The sequence below is a fragment of the Arachis ipaensis genome, chromosome B6 (assembly GCF_059453495.1).
Source record: "Arachis ipaensis isolate K30076 ecotype BB chromosome B6, ASM5945349v1, whole genome shotgun sequence".
Taxonomy (NCBI): domain Eukaryota; kingdom Viridiplantae; phylum Streptophyta; class Magnoliopsida; order Fabales; family Fabaceae; genus Arachis; species Arachis ipaensis.
This window is the reverse complement of record NC_142441.1, coordinates 135,827,269-135,841,283: the sequence shown is the minus strand read 5'-3', so window position 1 is coordinate 135,841,283 and position 14,015 is coordinate 135,827,269. Positions and strand designations below refer to the sequence as shown.

Genomic DNA, 14,015 nt, shown 5'->3' with positions numbered 1-14,015 from the left:
TTTTAGTTTGTGTAGTGATACTTGATATGTGGTGGATTTATGCATTCTCTATATAAATAATAAATACAATACTAACTGGTTAGGTGCCACTTTGTATGAGTATACTTTCATTGTTCTGAATTTGTTTAATTCATGCATATTAATAAATTTTAATATCATATTTTTGGATATAGTATTAATAAAATGTATTTAGTCGGTATTTTATTATAGTATCTATTTACGTTGTGTATGTTTGATTGTAGGCCATAGAGTGTACGGAAATTACTGAGTTGGGATGTGATGACACGAAACTTGTTGATGAGGTTCAGACTCTATTTTATTGTTGTTTTTTCGTTAACCGCATGTTTGAATAGACCATTAATCGTCGTGTGCCTGAAATGATGTCTATTTTGAACTGATTTGCAGTTACCAGACCATAATTGCCTTGCCGACGATGAAATACCAAGAGTTGGGATGCAGTTTGAGCATTTGAAGTTGGCCTAGTATTTTTATGCGACCTATGCAAAAAAAAGTTAGTTTCATAAGTAAGATACAGGCCACAAATTTTGACAGGATGACAAAGCAACCGATCAACCAATCTATCCATTGCAATCGGGAGGGTTTCCGGGGGTCTTGTGTCAAGGCACCCATATGAAAGAACACAATGGCAGGTATGGGATGCAGAGTAAGAATATTTGCAAAGTTCGACAGGGAAAAGCATGATTGGGTCTTGTTGAAGGTTGAACTAAATCACTCGCACCCGTGTTCAACTAAGAAGGCGGTGCACTACCATGAGAATAGGGAGTTAACAATGCATGCGAAGTGTATCATTGAGGTTAATGATGAGGCAGACATTCGACCCAACAAGACCTTTCTAGCATTAGCCAATGAAGTTGGTGGGCCTTCGAACTTGGGCTTCTCAGAGAAGGACGTCAGGAATTACATTTCATCAAGACTCCAATCCACAAATGGCAACGCATATGTCAAGGAGATGCTGAACTACTTCATGCGAATGAAGGAGTTGAATCCGAACTATTTTTATGCAGTGAATATAAATGAGGATAACAAGTTTACGAGTGCAGTTTGGGTGGATGCAAGGTGTAGGGCATCTTATGAATACTATGGAGAAGTGGTCTCATTTGATACCACATACAGCATGAACCGGTAAAATGTATTTAAGTTCACATTGTTTAATTATTTTATTATTTTTTATTAGTTTCATGTTTCTAAATATAGTTGTTCGTCCTTTAGGCATGGATTTCTGTTCGCTGCTTTCATTGGTGTGAACCACCATGGTAAGTCTACTTTGCTAGGCTGCGCTCTGCTAGGTAGTGAGGAGATCCCGAGTTTTGAGTGGGTGTTCACACAATGGCTGGAGTGCATGGGAACGGCACCGAAGGGCATCATCACAGACCAATGCAAGTCTATGTTTGGTGCAATTAAGAAGGTCCTACCCAATACACGATACCGGTGGTGCATATGGCATATAACAGAAAAGATACACAACAAGCTTGAAGGTTATTCTAGGTTCAAAGAGTTGAATGCTGAGTTGAATCACATTATATGGAACTCTAAGTCGGTTGATGATTTCGAGGATCATTGGGCTGAGTTCATTGATGAGTTCAACTTACATCACAACAGATGGCTATCAGGTTTGTGTCTTTTTAGGAAAATCATGTGCCGAAAGTGCTTAGATGTTGTTGTGTTCTTGTATTCTGTTCTGGAAAAACGTTCTTATGCATGGTTTTGTTTTTGGTGGGTTTGTTTCTTTTTTAGATCTGTTTGAAGACCGACACATGTGGGTGCCTATCTTTTTCAAGGGTCAATTCTAGGCTTCCATGAGGAGTATGCAGAGGAGTGAGGGGATGCATTCCTTCTTTGGTGGATACTTAAATTGTAAGACTAGTTTGGTCCAGTTCGTCCACGAGTTCGACAATGTCCTAGGAACAAAGGAGCAGAAGGAATTGGAGGACAATGCTGCAGACTCGAGAGGTCTAATCCCATGTTCAACTAGATCAGCCATCGAGAGACAATTTCAAAAAGAGTACACCAACGAGATGTTTAGGGGTGTCCAAATGGAGTTTGGGAAGAAGGCTGATTGCACTATTCGTGCTGTGGATGAACAGGGTGACTTGGCTTGGGTAAAGGTGGAAGAGGAAATACTAGTCTATGAGACGACCCGGTATGTTACGTAGTCCATTTTGACCGTTTGACTCACGCGGTTCGATGTGATTGCAACTTGTTTAAGAGTGCAAGTATATTATGTTGCCACTGTCTTATAGTACTTTCATCTTACAAAGTGAATGAGGTGCCTTCCTGCTATGTTCTACCTTGTTAGAGCAAGAGCATAAAGCGCAAGCACACCTATATTAAGAGTAGCCACGACGTTAGACATTTAGATGAAAGCCACAACATATTCAGAGGGTTGTGTGCACATTTCTACAATGTTGCACAGGAATTAGTGGATTGTGATGATGAGACAGACATGCTGCACAATATTCTGGAGGATGCAAGGGCCAAGCTAGTAGATTACTGTGGCAGGATGCGGAATAACACCGTCCTTACTGCACACAATAGCATCGCCACAGACCCTTCAACCATTTTCGGCACAGAGGACATTCAGGCCCCATCAAAGGTAACCACTAAGGGTCGTCCAAAAGGCAAAAGGCTAGGATATGAGTTGGATAAATCAATCAAAAAATCCATGCAGAGAAAGCGGAAGAGTTTATGCAACGTATGTATAATAATTAAATTTAAACTTCACTTTTACAACGTTTTTATTATGTCGATAGTGAGTTGGTTTTGATTGAGCTTGTTTGTTTCTAGATAATCGTGTAGAATCTACTGCAAATCAAGATTCGGAGGCTTCCACTCAGCAGATTGCTTCGCAAGGACTTGGTGGATTCATGTTGCTGTTAAACTCCTTCGACAATACCTAGATTGTTTATGATATAGCATCCATTATGTTATATTAGAGGTCCCTTTTGTTAGGTCTTACAACTCAATATCTATGTTTCATGGATATTTTCTTTGTATGGGTTGGCTATGCTAAGAAAATTATAAAATTGGTATTTCCAGGGCCTTATCTTGATGCTACTCACGTGTCCGGCGTGTTTATATTTTTTCTGGATGTCGTTTGACTGTTTGTAGAATATTGTTTGCATAAATACATGTCGTATAATCTATATTTTAACCATTTATTAAATTTGGGATTTTGTGTGCGTTTAACTTCGAGTGCCATGTCTAGGATGTTCGCTTTACTATGATTATTGATGGTTATTTTTCTTGTGTTTGAATGGTTACTTCTTATCGGATTAGCAATTTGTCTTTGATTATTTAAATGTCGTATAATATGGATGTTCGATTCCTTAGGCTTGTGGATGGTTAGTTTTTTGTGATATTCGGATGGTTATTTCTAGTGTAGATTATGAAGGGTGTGTTATTAATTACAAGAATTATAATGCGGATGTTCGGTTTAGTAGGTTTGCGGATGGTTATTTCTATTTGTGTCCGGATTGTTATTTAGCGTGTATTACAAATTAATAGGTTACTTGATGGTTACTTTTAGTGTGGATTACGAATGGCATGTTATTAGTTACATGAGTTATAATGTGGATGTTCGTTTCAATAGGTTAGTGGATGGTTACTTTTAGTATGGATTCTGAATGGCATATTAGTTACAATAGTTCTAATGCGGATGTTCGCTTCGTTAGGTTAGTGGATGGTTATTTCTATTTGTGCCAGTATGGTTTTTTAGTGTGGATTACGAATGGATTTTTTTAAGTGTGTATTACGAATGGTGTGTTAGTAGTTACAAGTATTATATCGCGGATGTTCAGCTTAGTAGGTTACCGGATGGTTATTTCTATACGTTCTGAATGGTTATTCATAATACTAAGGAATAGTGTCTTATTAGGTACAAGTAGTACAAGGTGGATGTTTGATTTATTATGTGAGTGGATGGTTATTTAAGTTGTAAGTTGTGATTCACCTTGTGTGTTGATGGATGCTGTTAATACCAGTGTTGTTCCTTACTCAGAGCTTTCAGGAATCGTTAACTACATGCAAGAAAATCAAATGCTTTGCAATAGAAATAAACCATATAAATGGATTTTGCCATGATAATTTAGCAACTCTGTTGTAACAAAACTCCAATCCATAGACACAAAAAGTAGCTAAGAAGATTTGAGAGTATTGTTTGAAAACTAAGTACAACTATCGCATTCTCCTTTTCCGAGTCTTCCTCACAGGTAATTGTCCTACTCTTTCCATCAATGACCTTGTGCTTGGTGCTGTGAAGGGTGATTTAACCACCTTTTTCTTGTTTCTTTGACGGTTGCGGCGAACACGTCCATCGTTCTGCTCCAAGAAAGATCGCACAAGCTGGATTGATTCATTATGGGCTCCCACGACAATATCTAACATCATCTCACATCTCATTGACAGAAGCATTTCCTATGTAGTGTTTAAAAATATTAGCACGTTGTTTAATGTTGTAAATTAACATGAGATGGTAAAAACAACCAAAACATAGACCGATATGTTAACTTACATCATTCCATTCATCTATGTTACAATCTTCATTCCATGTCTCCATGAATTTGATGGCATAGATACCACAGTCCCAACTAGATAATCAAGTAAAACCGATGCCATCAATAAAATGGTTATGCTAAACCCACTTGCGAAGTAATCATTTATTGGGTTTGTTGGTTTGAACTACTTACCCGTTTGGTTGCATGGGGACTTTGGCATACGCACAAATTGGGCCATTTGGACTCCGGTCATATGTCGGGATGGCCACCTTCGCCATGTCTTCAATTAGCTGTCCCTGAAAATCACTCAGCAATCTCTATTCAGCATATGTTTTAAGTGGTTCATGTATTCGTGAATAATGCTTAAGGAAGTGTTTGATCTTACCGTATATGAATCTAGTTTCTTCCTTTCATCGTCATGTGCCTCATCATGAAGACTATCGATTACCACAATCCTTTTCCTTGCCACTTTAAATGCATACAGCCACCAATGTCCTCGTGAACACATCGGAATAAACCACAGTCACAAAAATTCACGCATCACAACAGCGTAAAAAATTAACCGTATCTGTACCATGAAGCATAAACAGATCAAATGCTACACAAGTGAAACAATCATCCCAATCTACAGGCACCAATAGGCGATACATCACCCGTCCTAATTATAATTCCTTCTATTCAACAAGTACTACTCAACAGATCGATCATGGAAAAACATCAAGAATTGTCCTACATATGCAACAAACACCTAGCAAAATGTGCAGAGTAATTGACACGAACAAATACATTCTCATCTAAATATGCTGTATCATGCAACATGTAAAATACATCAATGTCTCACCCATTTTCTTTTTGCTGCATCCACTTTGTTAAAGAATCTGGAATCGTCTCCAAAGTTTGGACCCAGGCCCTTATACACCGCTTCTGGCCCGTTATGGAATGATTCGAGGTTGTGCGGTTGCATGACTGTTTCTTGTTGTCAGAGCATCAATAAGTTGTAAAGTGTCGACAATAAGTTGCGAAAATAGTATATTATTCATACCAATATGCCCGGACAGACATAGTAGAAATCACGTTTGAATCTCTTGGACTGTGCATCATTGAATGCGTAACACATCCATTGAATGATCTGCGGTGCAAAATTAAAAATCATGATATAAAGTGTACGAAGAACGCAATAAGTGAAAATAAAACATCGAGATTAAGCACTTACGTTGCTGTTAACCCAACCACGTGCTTTCAAAGTACATAGATCCTTCCTCAATAGCCGAAGATATGGCCTACCTTCATAGGTTGCCAACAGCTCCTCTTCGTTGAAGGAAGAGTTCAGAATCCAACCTTGGACTATGTCTTCCTTATCCTTTCCTAAATTAACACCCTTAAGACTTGGATGTACTGCTGTGATTGGGGATGTGGTCGGTGGCTTTTCAAGCTGTGTCAAGCCAAGTGAAAATCTAGACCTTCCGGGACTCGGGGTCTGGCACTATGACTTATTCGGCATCACGGTCTTCAGCGGTTCCATTTCCAATAGCTTGGTGTATTTCTTCTGTTCAAATTTTATCAGTATCTCCTCGACTTCTGGACACCGCACGAAGTTCAAATCAAACTCTCTGCATCGAAAGTAACAAAGTAAGGCAACTCAGATAGCACTCGGATGGAAGTCACACGTAAATCAAGATACCTCCATTACATATCTACAACAGATGTAAACTGATAGAGCTTACCTGTCAAAATCATATTCAGTAACTTGCACAAGTGATGTGGAAGGTGTAATTGGATCAACTTGATGCGCATCAAACTGTTCGGCATCCTCATTTCGCTGCTCACCTGTCAGGCTTGAGCTGTGATCAAATAAACGGTGCTTTGGAGAAATATCTGGCATGTGGTCGTCGTCGTCGGAGTCAGAAACAACTGCACTCCTCTCCTTACGCGTCTCCGCAATACGTGCTGTACGGCTGCCTTTACCGAATTTGGGTCTGACGACCAGCAACTTTCTTCGGGTGCCTATCTTGCTTTCCTGAATATGGAATATCCACCAAATTTTCATGCTTTTAGAAAGAAACAGCTATGGTATATACTCGCATACAAATCCATGACCACAATAGAAAACTCAATTCGTAAAAAGGCTATGTTGATTCTTATAACAACATAAATCACACTAGGTAAACATCCTAGCCAGATAAAATTACACATAAACATCGAACACATCTAACACAGCGCAAACCCATATTCGACATCAAACCCGAACAACATCAATAGGAGATCAGAGTAATTAATTCATGATGCCAACACATGTAGACACTAAGATGAACTCACCCCTGGTGGCACTGTAGGGCTTCCAGGAAGTTTTGATTCACATGTCCTTGATGGTGTTTCAACTGGTTTCCTATAGTCCACATTTGTAACAGATGCCTCCTTGCATTCCTGTGTACATTCAGCGAGAATTCCATATACCAACTTCAATTAGTTCGACATACAAGTACACTGATGTGGAACCTATAAAACATCCAAATTCTATAGGAGCGTGCCTCCAGTTGTGCAATTAAAATTAAACACTAGAAGTTATAGAGCTTTACTCCTGCATTCTCTCTTTTCGCTCTTTTTTTTAGTTGCGTATTCTCTCCCATTCTTCCTGGTTCGTAATTTTGGCTTCTCTCGAAATTTTTCCCTCTTTCCGATGGGACCCTAACATCAAAGGGTCAACTGAGCGTACGAAACACTCATCCGAAATCCCGAGGTAGAAAATTATAAATGTCTTAGTTGGATTATATTATAATAAAGAATATATCATCCATCCTAGTACCTCATCAATCACATTGCTTGCCTTCTTTTCAAGTTCTGATGCAGTCCATGCAGTCAACCATGGCTCTGGTTCTTGACAGCGCTCTAGTGCACCATGCCTTAGCCGCTGAAAGTACAAGAGCTGGATGGAAAGATTGTACGGTTTCTTAGTTCAGCATTACCGCAAGTGGGCTAAATAAGCAAACGGACAATTAAACTTACCATTAGGGCAAACATGTAGCCGCCACAAGTTTCAAGCTTCTTATTTTGGTGTGTTTCAATCGCCTTCCCGAGCCACTTGAATGTCTTCTGTGCCCAGTTAAATTTGCTTGGATCTGAGACATCCAAAATTGGAGGAATGTGCCATGGAGAAATTGTTTGTTGGCTGGTTGGATAGAGGAACATCTTTATGACCACCAATATGAAGTGGCTTCTAAAATTTATCCTATCCGCTTCTGTGTCCATAGGGCAGGCATAAACGAAGTCGCGCAGCTGAGTTGTTGTCTTCTTTTTAAATTGCTCTTTGATTTCTCTGTGAGCCGGATTCTTTTTTTCTATTTTCGGAATGTCAACCCCTACATTTCAGATTAAAATAAGCAAATAGAATAATTTTAACCATACCTAAGAGCAAAACCCACAGCAAAATAAATGACAACAAATTCACAATGAAAGATAAGGAGCTGACCATTGGAGGGTATCCCTAACGCCCTTCCTATTAACTCAGAACTAACTGGGATGTTCCCAACATCCACTATAAGTGTGTCTGTCTCCACATCATAAGCCCTGGCTAGTTGAATCATTATCGTCTGCTTGACTGCCCAGCAAGGAATATGCTTCACAAAGCCAAACCCAATAGCATCGATCTCAGCTAACTTCGCATCGGCATCAATTTCTTGCAAGTGGGTTATCATCCCGTTGATGTAGCATGGAGAACATCGCGTTTCCACTAATTTCTATTAATAAACACAATACAAGTTATGAGAAATAAAAAGAATCAAAACTTTGTTAATACAAAACCCTGCTTACCTTTTTTCCCATTAAAATGCTGTTGAGCAAGTGAAACTTAGAGTAGGTTCTTGCCTGTCAGGAAACATTCAACCATAAGTCTTGATATGAAACACACATTATCATCTGACTATAATTGCAAACACAGCAAACAATCCGAAGCTCTGTACACACACAACATCATGTACCAAGACGGATTAAAAAATAAAAACGTTGCCATGAACAATTAAGTTGTCGTTGCAATGACTCCCATATTAATAAAGTTTTCTATTAGCCACTAACAAAATTAAACATCCGTCATTTTTAGAAATTAAAGGTCAATCAAATGAACCAGAAACAGGTAAAGAATTAACTACTAAAATATCAAGCCCAGGCTCCATCAAATTTAAAACATGTTTGCTTTAATCCAAATATCCATGAACCATGTGATATTACTATCCATGCTTTAATTTAAAAAAAAATGTGAAAATCAACAGCATAACACCCACAGTCGTGTGCAGTAAGAGTACATAGGCAGTAAAAAAAATCAAGTTAAACAAGGTCCTTGGAAGCATACCTGTAAAAAAATGAACTTCTAATTACGTAAGTCACCAAAGCAAGTCCTAATATAACCAGCTATAACCAGCTTGCTAGGCTCCAGAGATTTGCAACATCAGAAATTGCTACCTAAATGATGTAGATCATGTCACATTTTTTGCATCCATCTTTTCTCACAAAATTGAACATCCGTCATTTATAGAAATTAAAGGTCAATCAAATGAACCAGAAACAGATAAAGAACTAAATACTAAAATATCAAGCCCAGGCTCCATCAAATTTCAAACATGTTTGCTTTAATCCAACGAACCATGAACCATGTGATATTACTATCCATGCTTTAATTTAAAAAAAAAAGTGAAAATCAACAGCATAACACTCACAGTCTTGTGCAGTAAGAGTACATAGGCAGTTAAAAAAATCAAGTTAAACAAGGTCCTTGGAAGCATACCTGTAAAAAATTGAAATTCTAATTACGTAAGTCACCAAAACATGTCCTAATATAACCAGCTTGCTAGGCTGTAGAGATTTGCAGCATCAGAAATTGCTACCTAAATGATGTAGGTCATGTCACATTTTTTACATCCATCTTTTCTTACAAAATTGAACATCCATCATTTACACTACAAGAAAATAAGTCTATTGCCACGCTTTTGAAGCGTGGCGAAAAGCTGAAAAAAGCGTGGCGATAGCTTTTCGCCACGCTTTTGAAAGAGTGACCTATGAAAGGGTGGCGGTTGCTCTATCGCCATGCTTTTTTTTCGCCACACTTTTTTACAAATTGGCACTTTTAAAAGCGTGGCTGTAGGTGGGAGATATGGCCACGCTTTTAAAGCGTGGCAATAGGGCAGATCTGGACACGCTTTTAAAGTGTGGCAAAAGGAGAGGTATGGCCACGCTTTTAAAACGTGACAATAGGAAGAGATACGGCCACGCTTTTAAAGCGTGGCCATAGTAAGATATACTGCCACGCTTTAAAAGCGTGGCGAAAGCCTTGTTAAATTAAAAAAAAATTCTTTTCCTTACTTGATCTTCATTGCTACACAATATAAATTTTCAATCCTTTTTTATTACCAAACCTACAAATATAGTATGCAATTTTTATTACAAGACATATCAAACAATAATTAGTGACATATATAATTTACTATAATTGTTTTATACATTAAAAAACTAATATTCAAATACAAAATAAATCTCGAGTTCAAATTCCAAAACTAAAAACCGAAGAAAAATACAGAAACAATACAAGTTAGAACTGCTCATAATATATCAAATTACACTAATAGAGATGCTCATCAGCCTAAATACTTGGTAAAAGATCATAATCAACCTAAAACTGCTCCACTTTGTGCATTAAGCGTTCAAGTTATCCATTCCAATACTAGCCTACAGCAAAATATCAAGAATAATAAAGCAACAGAAACTAAACTATGCTCACTGATTGGTAAATGCAAATCTAAAAGTACAATAATACGAAACTAAACTATGCTCAAAATGCCAAACTAAAAGCAACAGACCTTCTGCAAATTTGATTTAACAAATGTTTCCCCAGATGGAGTTTTGTTCACTGATTCTGGAGGGAGATTAAGTTTTCGAACATCTTCAGGAGTCACCTTAAAAGTTGAGAAAGTACCTGTAAGGAAAGGAGGGGAAAAAGTTATTGTCAAATTCATGTGCCAAATATTTTCCACATATCATAATAATTGATTATAAAAATTAGATATTATTTCTTTACCTTAATGCTTTGGCCCCTAGCAAGCAGAAAAGAAATTGGGACACCTGTTACTCGAGCCATCTCCACATAATTATAAATGAATATCAATTTATCTAAAAGCCGTTGAGGGAGATAAGCATCCTGCACAAAGATCAGAATAGATTGATTCACCGTTTTCATTCACATTTTACTATAAAAATTCATCAGCATTATGCTAATAGGAATAAAAATAAACTTAGTCAGCTTAACACAAACTTCTGGATTATTACAATATACAATTAGTATAGTAATTAAGTAATTAAAATTTGTACCAGGAATTTATGATTCTCCTCAAGCACCGACGAGAAATCGGTACAAAATTTTTTCATTTAAGGTCCAAATTCCCCTCCGCAACAAAGCACTTGCATGAATTTTTTTCCTATCTGAAAGAAGCTTTATTGCAACCTGCAGTAGAACTATTTTCTTCACTACTGTACTCCATATTTATAGATACATCCATAAGAAAAAATAAAAAAAAAAGGTCCATAGAATTAAAATTTAGAAGGTGCAGAGAGCAGTATAAGAAGTTATTGCTAAGTACTATTATACTGAACCTGACTCCATTGATTGCAATTTCCCCGAAAAAAAAAGATAGATCATCATGACACTAGTTCTTCTTGGCTCCTAATGCAATTGTATGAACTCTTTCAACATCAATCCAAGCCTCTGCAGCCTGCAGAACCAGATCCAAATCTTCTTCGTAAAAAATAAAAGGCATAATAAAAAAGTACACAATCGGTGAGTGGCAACAAATAAAACAATGACTCCATCAACCAGAAAAAACTAGAACACCACTTTAAAACACTTGTAGATATGTTAATCAATAGTTACACGTTAACGCAAGCAATAAATAGCATGTTTCCATGGTGGTCATTGATCAAGGGTCTTCAAAATGTGAATATTAAAACTTAAGTGCAATCACATAGATTGGTTATTAACATATTCTTTGCATGATGCACAAATTCTTTGAAAATATAAGAATGTCTGCTATTCCTTTAAGAATGATAGATTCTATTATCAGGAAAGAATAGCTTAGATACTAATAATGCTTTGATTTCCCAAAATTTATTTGAAGAATTTCTCTTTAAAAATAACTGACATTTGAGAAAGGTGTTGACTAACATTAGTAGAAACAGGAGATGCAATGCAATTACATCAAATATCAAAGCATTATTAGCAATTTACAACAACCATTTGTAATGTCTTAGCAGAGAAAAACAAAGAAAGGAGGCAGAGAAAGGAACAATGTATTCTCACCATACATTTTCAAGCTCCTTCTCACAAGCTTCATCACATAGTTTCGGCTTATCTTCTGGGGGCAAACCAGCTCCTTTGCCTTCCAATGAACCAACAAAGAGGCTTGAGACTCCCAAAGCTAATCCAAGAAAGTCTCTGCGTGAACTGCTATTAACCATAGCAGCACATTCAGTTGTATCTGAGGCCTTTGCTTTTACCGCCGATCTTTGGTATTGCGGAACCAAGCATCGAAGCCTGTCAGCAGCAATGCCTTGAGGATTGCAGCCCAAACTTTTACAAGTAGAACCTACCCCAAAAAAATTACATACTTTAGAAAACAATTGTGACAGTTAAACCCATGAGAATAATTTCTATGCACCAACACTTTGAAAGCAATTTGAAACTTTCAGCCAATAGAAATTCAAAAAGATATGAAGTCATGGTGGATAGTTGTGATGATTTGGCACTTTCTTGAATTTCTATTAGATGACAGGGAGAAATTGTTTTACCTCACCATCAATGTCTAGAAATCAAATCCTAAATGAATAGTGAAATTGAAGAATGGAAGCTGGGGGCAGTGATAATAGTTGAGAAAATTTCAATTTCGCAGAAACAGAAGTGGATTACAAAGTCACAATGAATTCACCTTTACTATCCTGTAAATACAATGCATGAACTCATTAACTCAACAATAATTCGTTATTACTTATTACTTTCCTCTTAGAAAAAAACAACTTTTTAGCACCACTATCATTCATCTAAGAACATGACACAACAGATTATTGAGTTAAACAATAATTAGTAGTGCTCCTCAAACTAAAATCTATACAAGAGTGGAAGCAATAACAATATGAGGTTGTGAACAAAACAGAAACAAGAAGCAATGACAATGTAACATTATTTGAGTTGTGAAATGAAGAAAACAATTGGAAATTTAAGGAAGCAGCACATAGAATAGATACCTAGTGGAAGAAGTAGAGAGGAGAGAGAAGCAGCCATTGTTAGCATATCATATCCAAGGTCGAAGGCTGTAATATTATATGTCATTTGATGTGGATAAACCAAATCCACTTAAACACATCACCTGTCAGAAACTGTCCTTTTATCTTTTTCTTTTTCTTTTTTTTCTTTTTCCTTTTCCTCCCCTACAGATAACATAAAATCTTAATCCTTAATAAATCTTGTAGTAGTATAAAATAATTTATACCACTCAAATCTTTTATTTAATATGCAAAGAATAGAATCATCAACAGAAGCAATTGTTTATTAAACAGCAGCAGTAAATAGTATGTTTCCCAGGTTCAAGCAAGCAGCAAACAGAATTCATATGACTTAACCAGTTTCACAAACTGAAATCATTGCAGTTCATATAATATGGACCAAGCAACAAGCAGAGCAGCACTCAGCAACAACAAACCAAGAAAAATTAATGAAATAGTAACACTTTCACAGCATCTATTTTGAACAATGAAAAAAAATACAATAAACAGCAATCACAAGTCCAGAATTCAACACCAAAACAACACAATAAACAAGTTCATCCAGGGCAACATTCAGAGGAAATAAAAAATCTAAAATAAAGTGAATTGATAACACTGGACATCGGGCAACCATCATTGTAAAGATTAAAATGCAAATCAGAAGACATACCTTTACAGATTCATATATATCTTCAAACAACAAGCTAAGATCACACTAACCCGGTTTTGATATCTTTCAATACAATATTTATTAGGTTTCGAGAACTTTAGCTAATCTGTTTATTAGCTAATGAAGCTACCGAATTCATATATACAAAAAAATTTCTTAGGGCAAGAAAAAAAAGTAGGCTACAGTTTAGGGATTTTAAAAATATATAACAGCTAAAATATCAAAATTCAAAATGCAAGTTTCGAAATCTGAATATCTTCTCACAAATTTCCCAAATTTTCAAATTACGCCAATCACCCGTTTCCCCACCAAAACCTCCCCAAATTGTGCACAACACTAAAAAAATCCCTAAAATTATCAAATGCACGAACCAATTTCATATCCGAAAAGCAATGCTGGCGCGAATTGAAACATGAAAGAAAGAGGAGAAGAACCTGAAATAACACAACAAAAGCAACAATTCCTTCAACAAGGGCAAGACTGACATTGACACCGAGCAAGAGACGCGGAAAACAGTTGCCGCCTCCGAGCTCCGA

The 14,015-nt window shown here is 36.9% G+C and overlaps 3 protein-coding genes across 3 annotated transcripts; 2 read left to right on the top strand and 1 right to left on the bottom strand.

Annotated features, from left to right (window-relative positions):
* The first annotated feature begins 643 nt into the window (after positions 1–643).
* LOC107647430 (protein FAR1-RELATED SEQUENCE 5-like) lies at positions 644–1,811 on the top strand. The gene is made up of 3 exons (XM_016351505.1): positions 644–1,143; positions 1,231–1,631; positions 1,756–1,811. Exons 1-3 carry the CDS (start codon positions 644–646, stop codon positions 1,809–1,811), a joined length of 957 nt encoding a protein of 318 aa, XP_016206991.1.
* Positions 1,812–1,817: 6 nt separating this feature from the next.
* Positions 1,818–2,918, top strand: LOC148562852 (uncharacterized). The gene is made up of 3 exons (XM_088491025.1): positions 1,818–2,120; positions 2,318–2,717; positions 2,806–2,918. The coding sequence occupies exons 1-3, from the start codon at positions 1,818–1,820 to the stop codon at positions 2,916–2,918; spliced, it is 816 nt and encodes a 271-aa protein (XP_088347151.1).
* An 8,282-nt stretch (positions 2,919–11,200) lies between these two features.
* On the bottom strand, positions 11,201–12,876 carry LOC148562851 (peptidyl-prolyl cis-trans isomerase FKBP16-3, chloroplastic-like). Its single transcript, XM_088489638.1, has 3 exons — positions 12,792–12,876; positions 11,856–12,136; positions 11,201–11,266 (listed from the first exon to the last, which is right to left on the bottom strand). The coding sequence occupies exons 1-3, from the start codon at positions 12,874–12,876 to the stop codon at positions 11,201–11,203; spliced, it is 432 nt and encodes a 143-aa protein (XP_088345764.1).
* Positions 12,877–14,015: the final 1,139 nt, after the last annotated feature.

Coding starts and splice junctions, on each gene's coding strand:
- LOC107647430 (XM_016351505.1), top strand. CDS start 644: ATGGCAGGTATGGGATGCAGAGTAAGAATATTTGCAAAGTTCGACAGG. Junction 1,144..1,230: donor ACCACATACAGCATGAACCG/GTAAAATGTATT, acceptor TTCGTCCTTTAG/GCATGGATTTCTGTTCGCTG. Junction 1,632..1,755: donor TCACAACAGATGGCTATCAG/GTTTGTGTCTTT, acceptor TTTCTTTTTTAG/ATCTGTTTGAAGACCGACAC.
- LOC148562852 (XM_088491025.1), top strand. CDS start 1,818: ATGAGGAGTATGCAGAGGAGTGAGGGGATGCATTCCTTCTTTGGTGGA. Junction 2,121..2,317: donor AACAGGGTGACTTGGCTTGG/GTAAAGGTGGAA, acceptor CTACCTTGTTAG/AGCAAGAGCATAAAGCGCAA. Junction 2,718..2,805: donor GAAGAGTTTATGCAACGTAT/GTATAATAATTA, acceptor GTTTGTTTCTAG/ATAATCGTGTAGAATCTACT.
- LOC148562851 (XM_088489638.1), bottom strand. CDS start 12,876: ATGACATATAATATTACAGCCTTCGACCTTGGATATGATATGCTAACA. Junction 12,137..12,791: donor CTCTCTACTTCTTCCACTAG/GTATCTATTCTA, acceptor TTTTTGGGGTAG/GTTCTACTTGTAAAAGTTTG. Junction 11,267..11,855: donor GTGAGAAGGAGCTTGAAAAT/GTATGGTGAGAA, acceptor CTGGTTCTGCAG/GCTGCAGAGGCTTGGATTGA.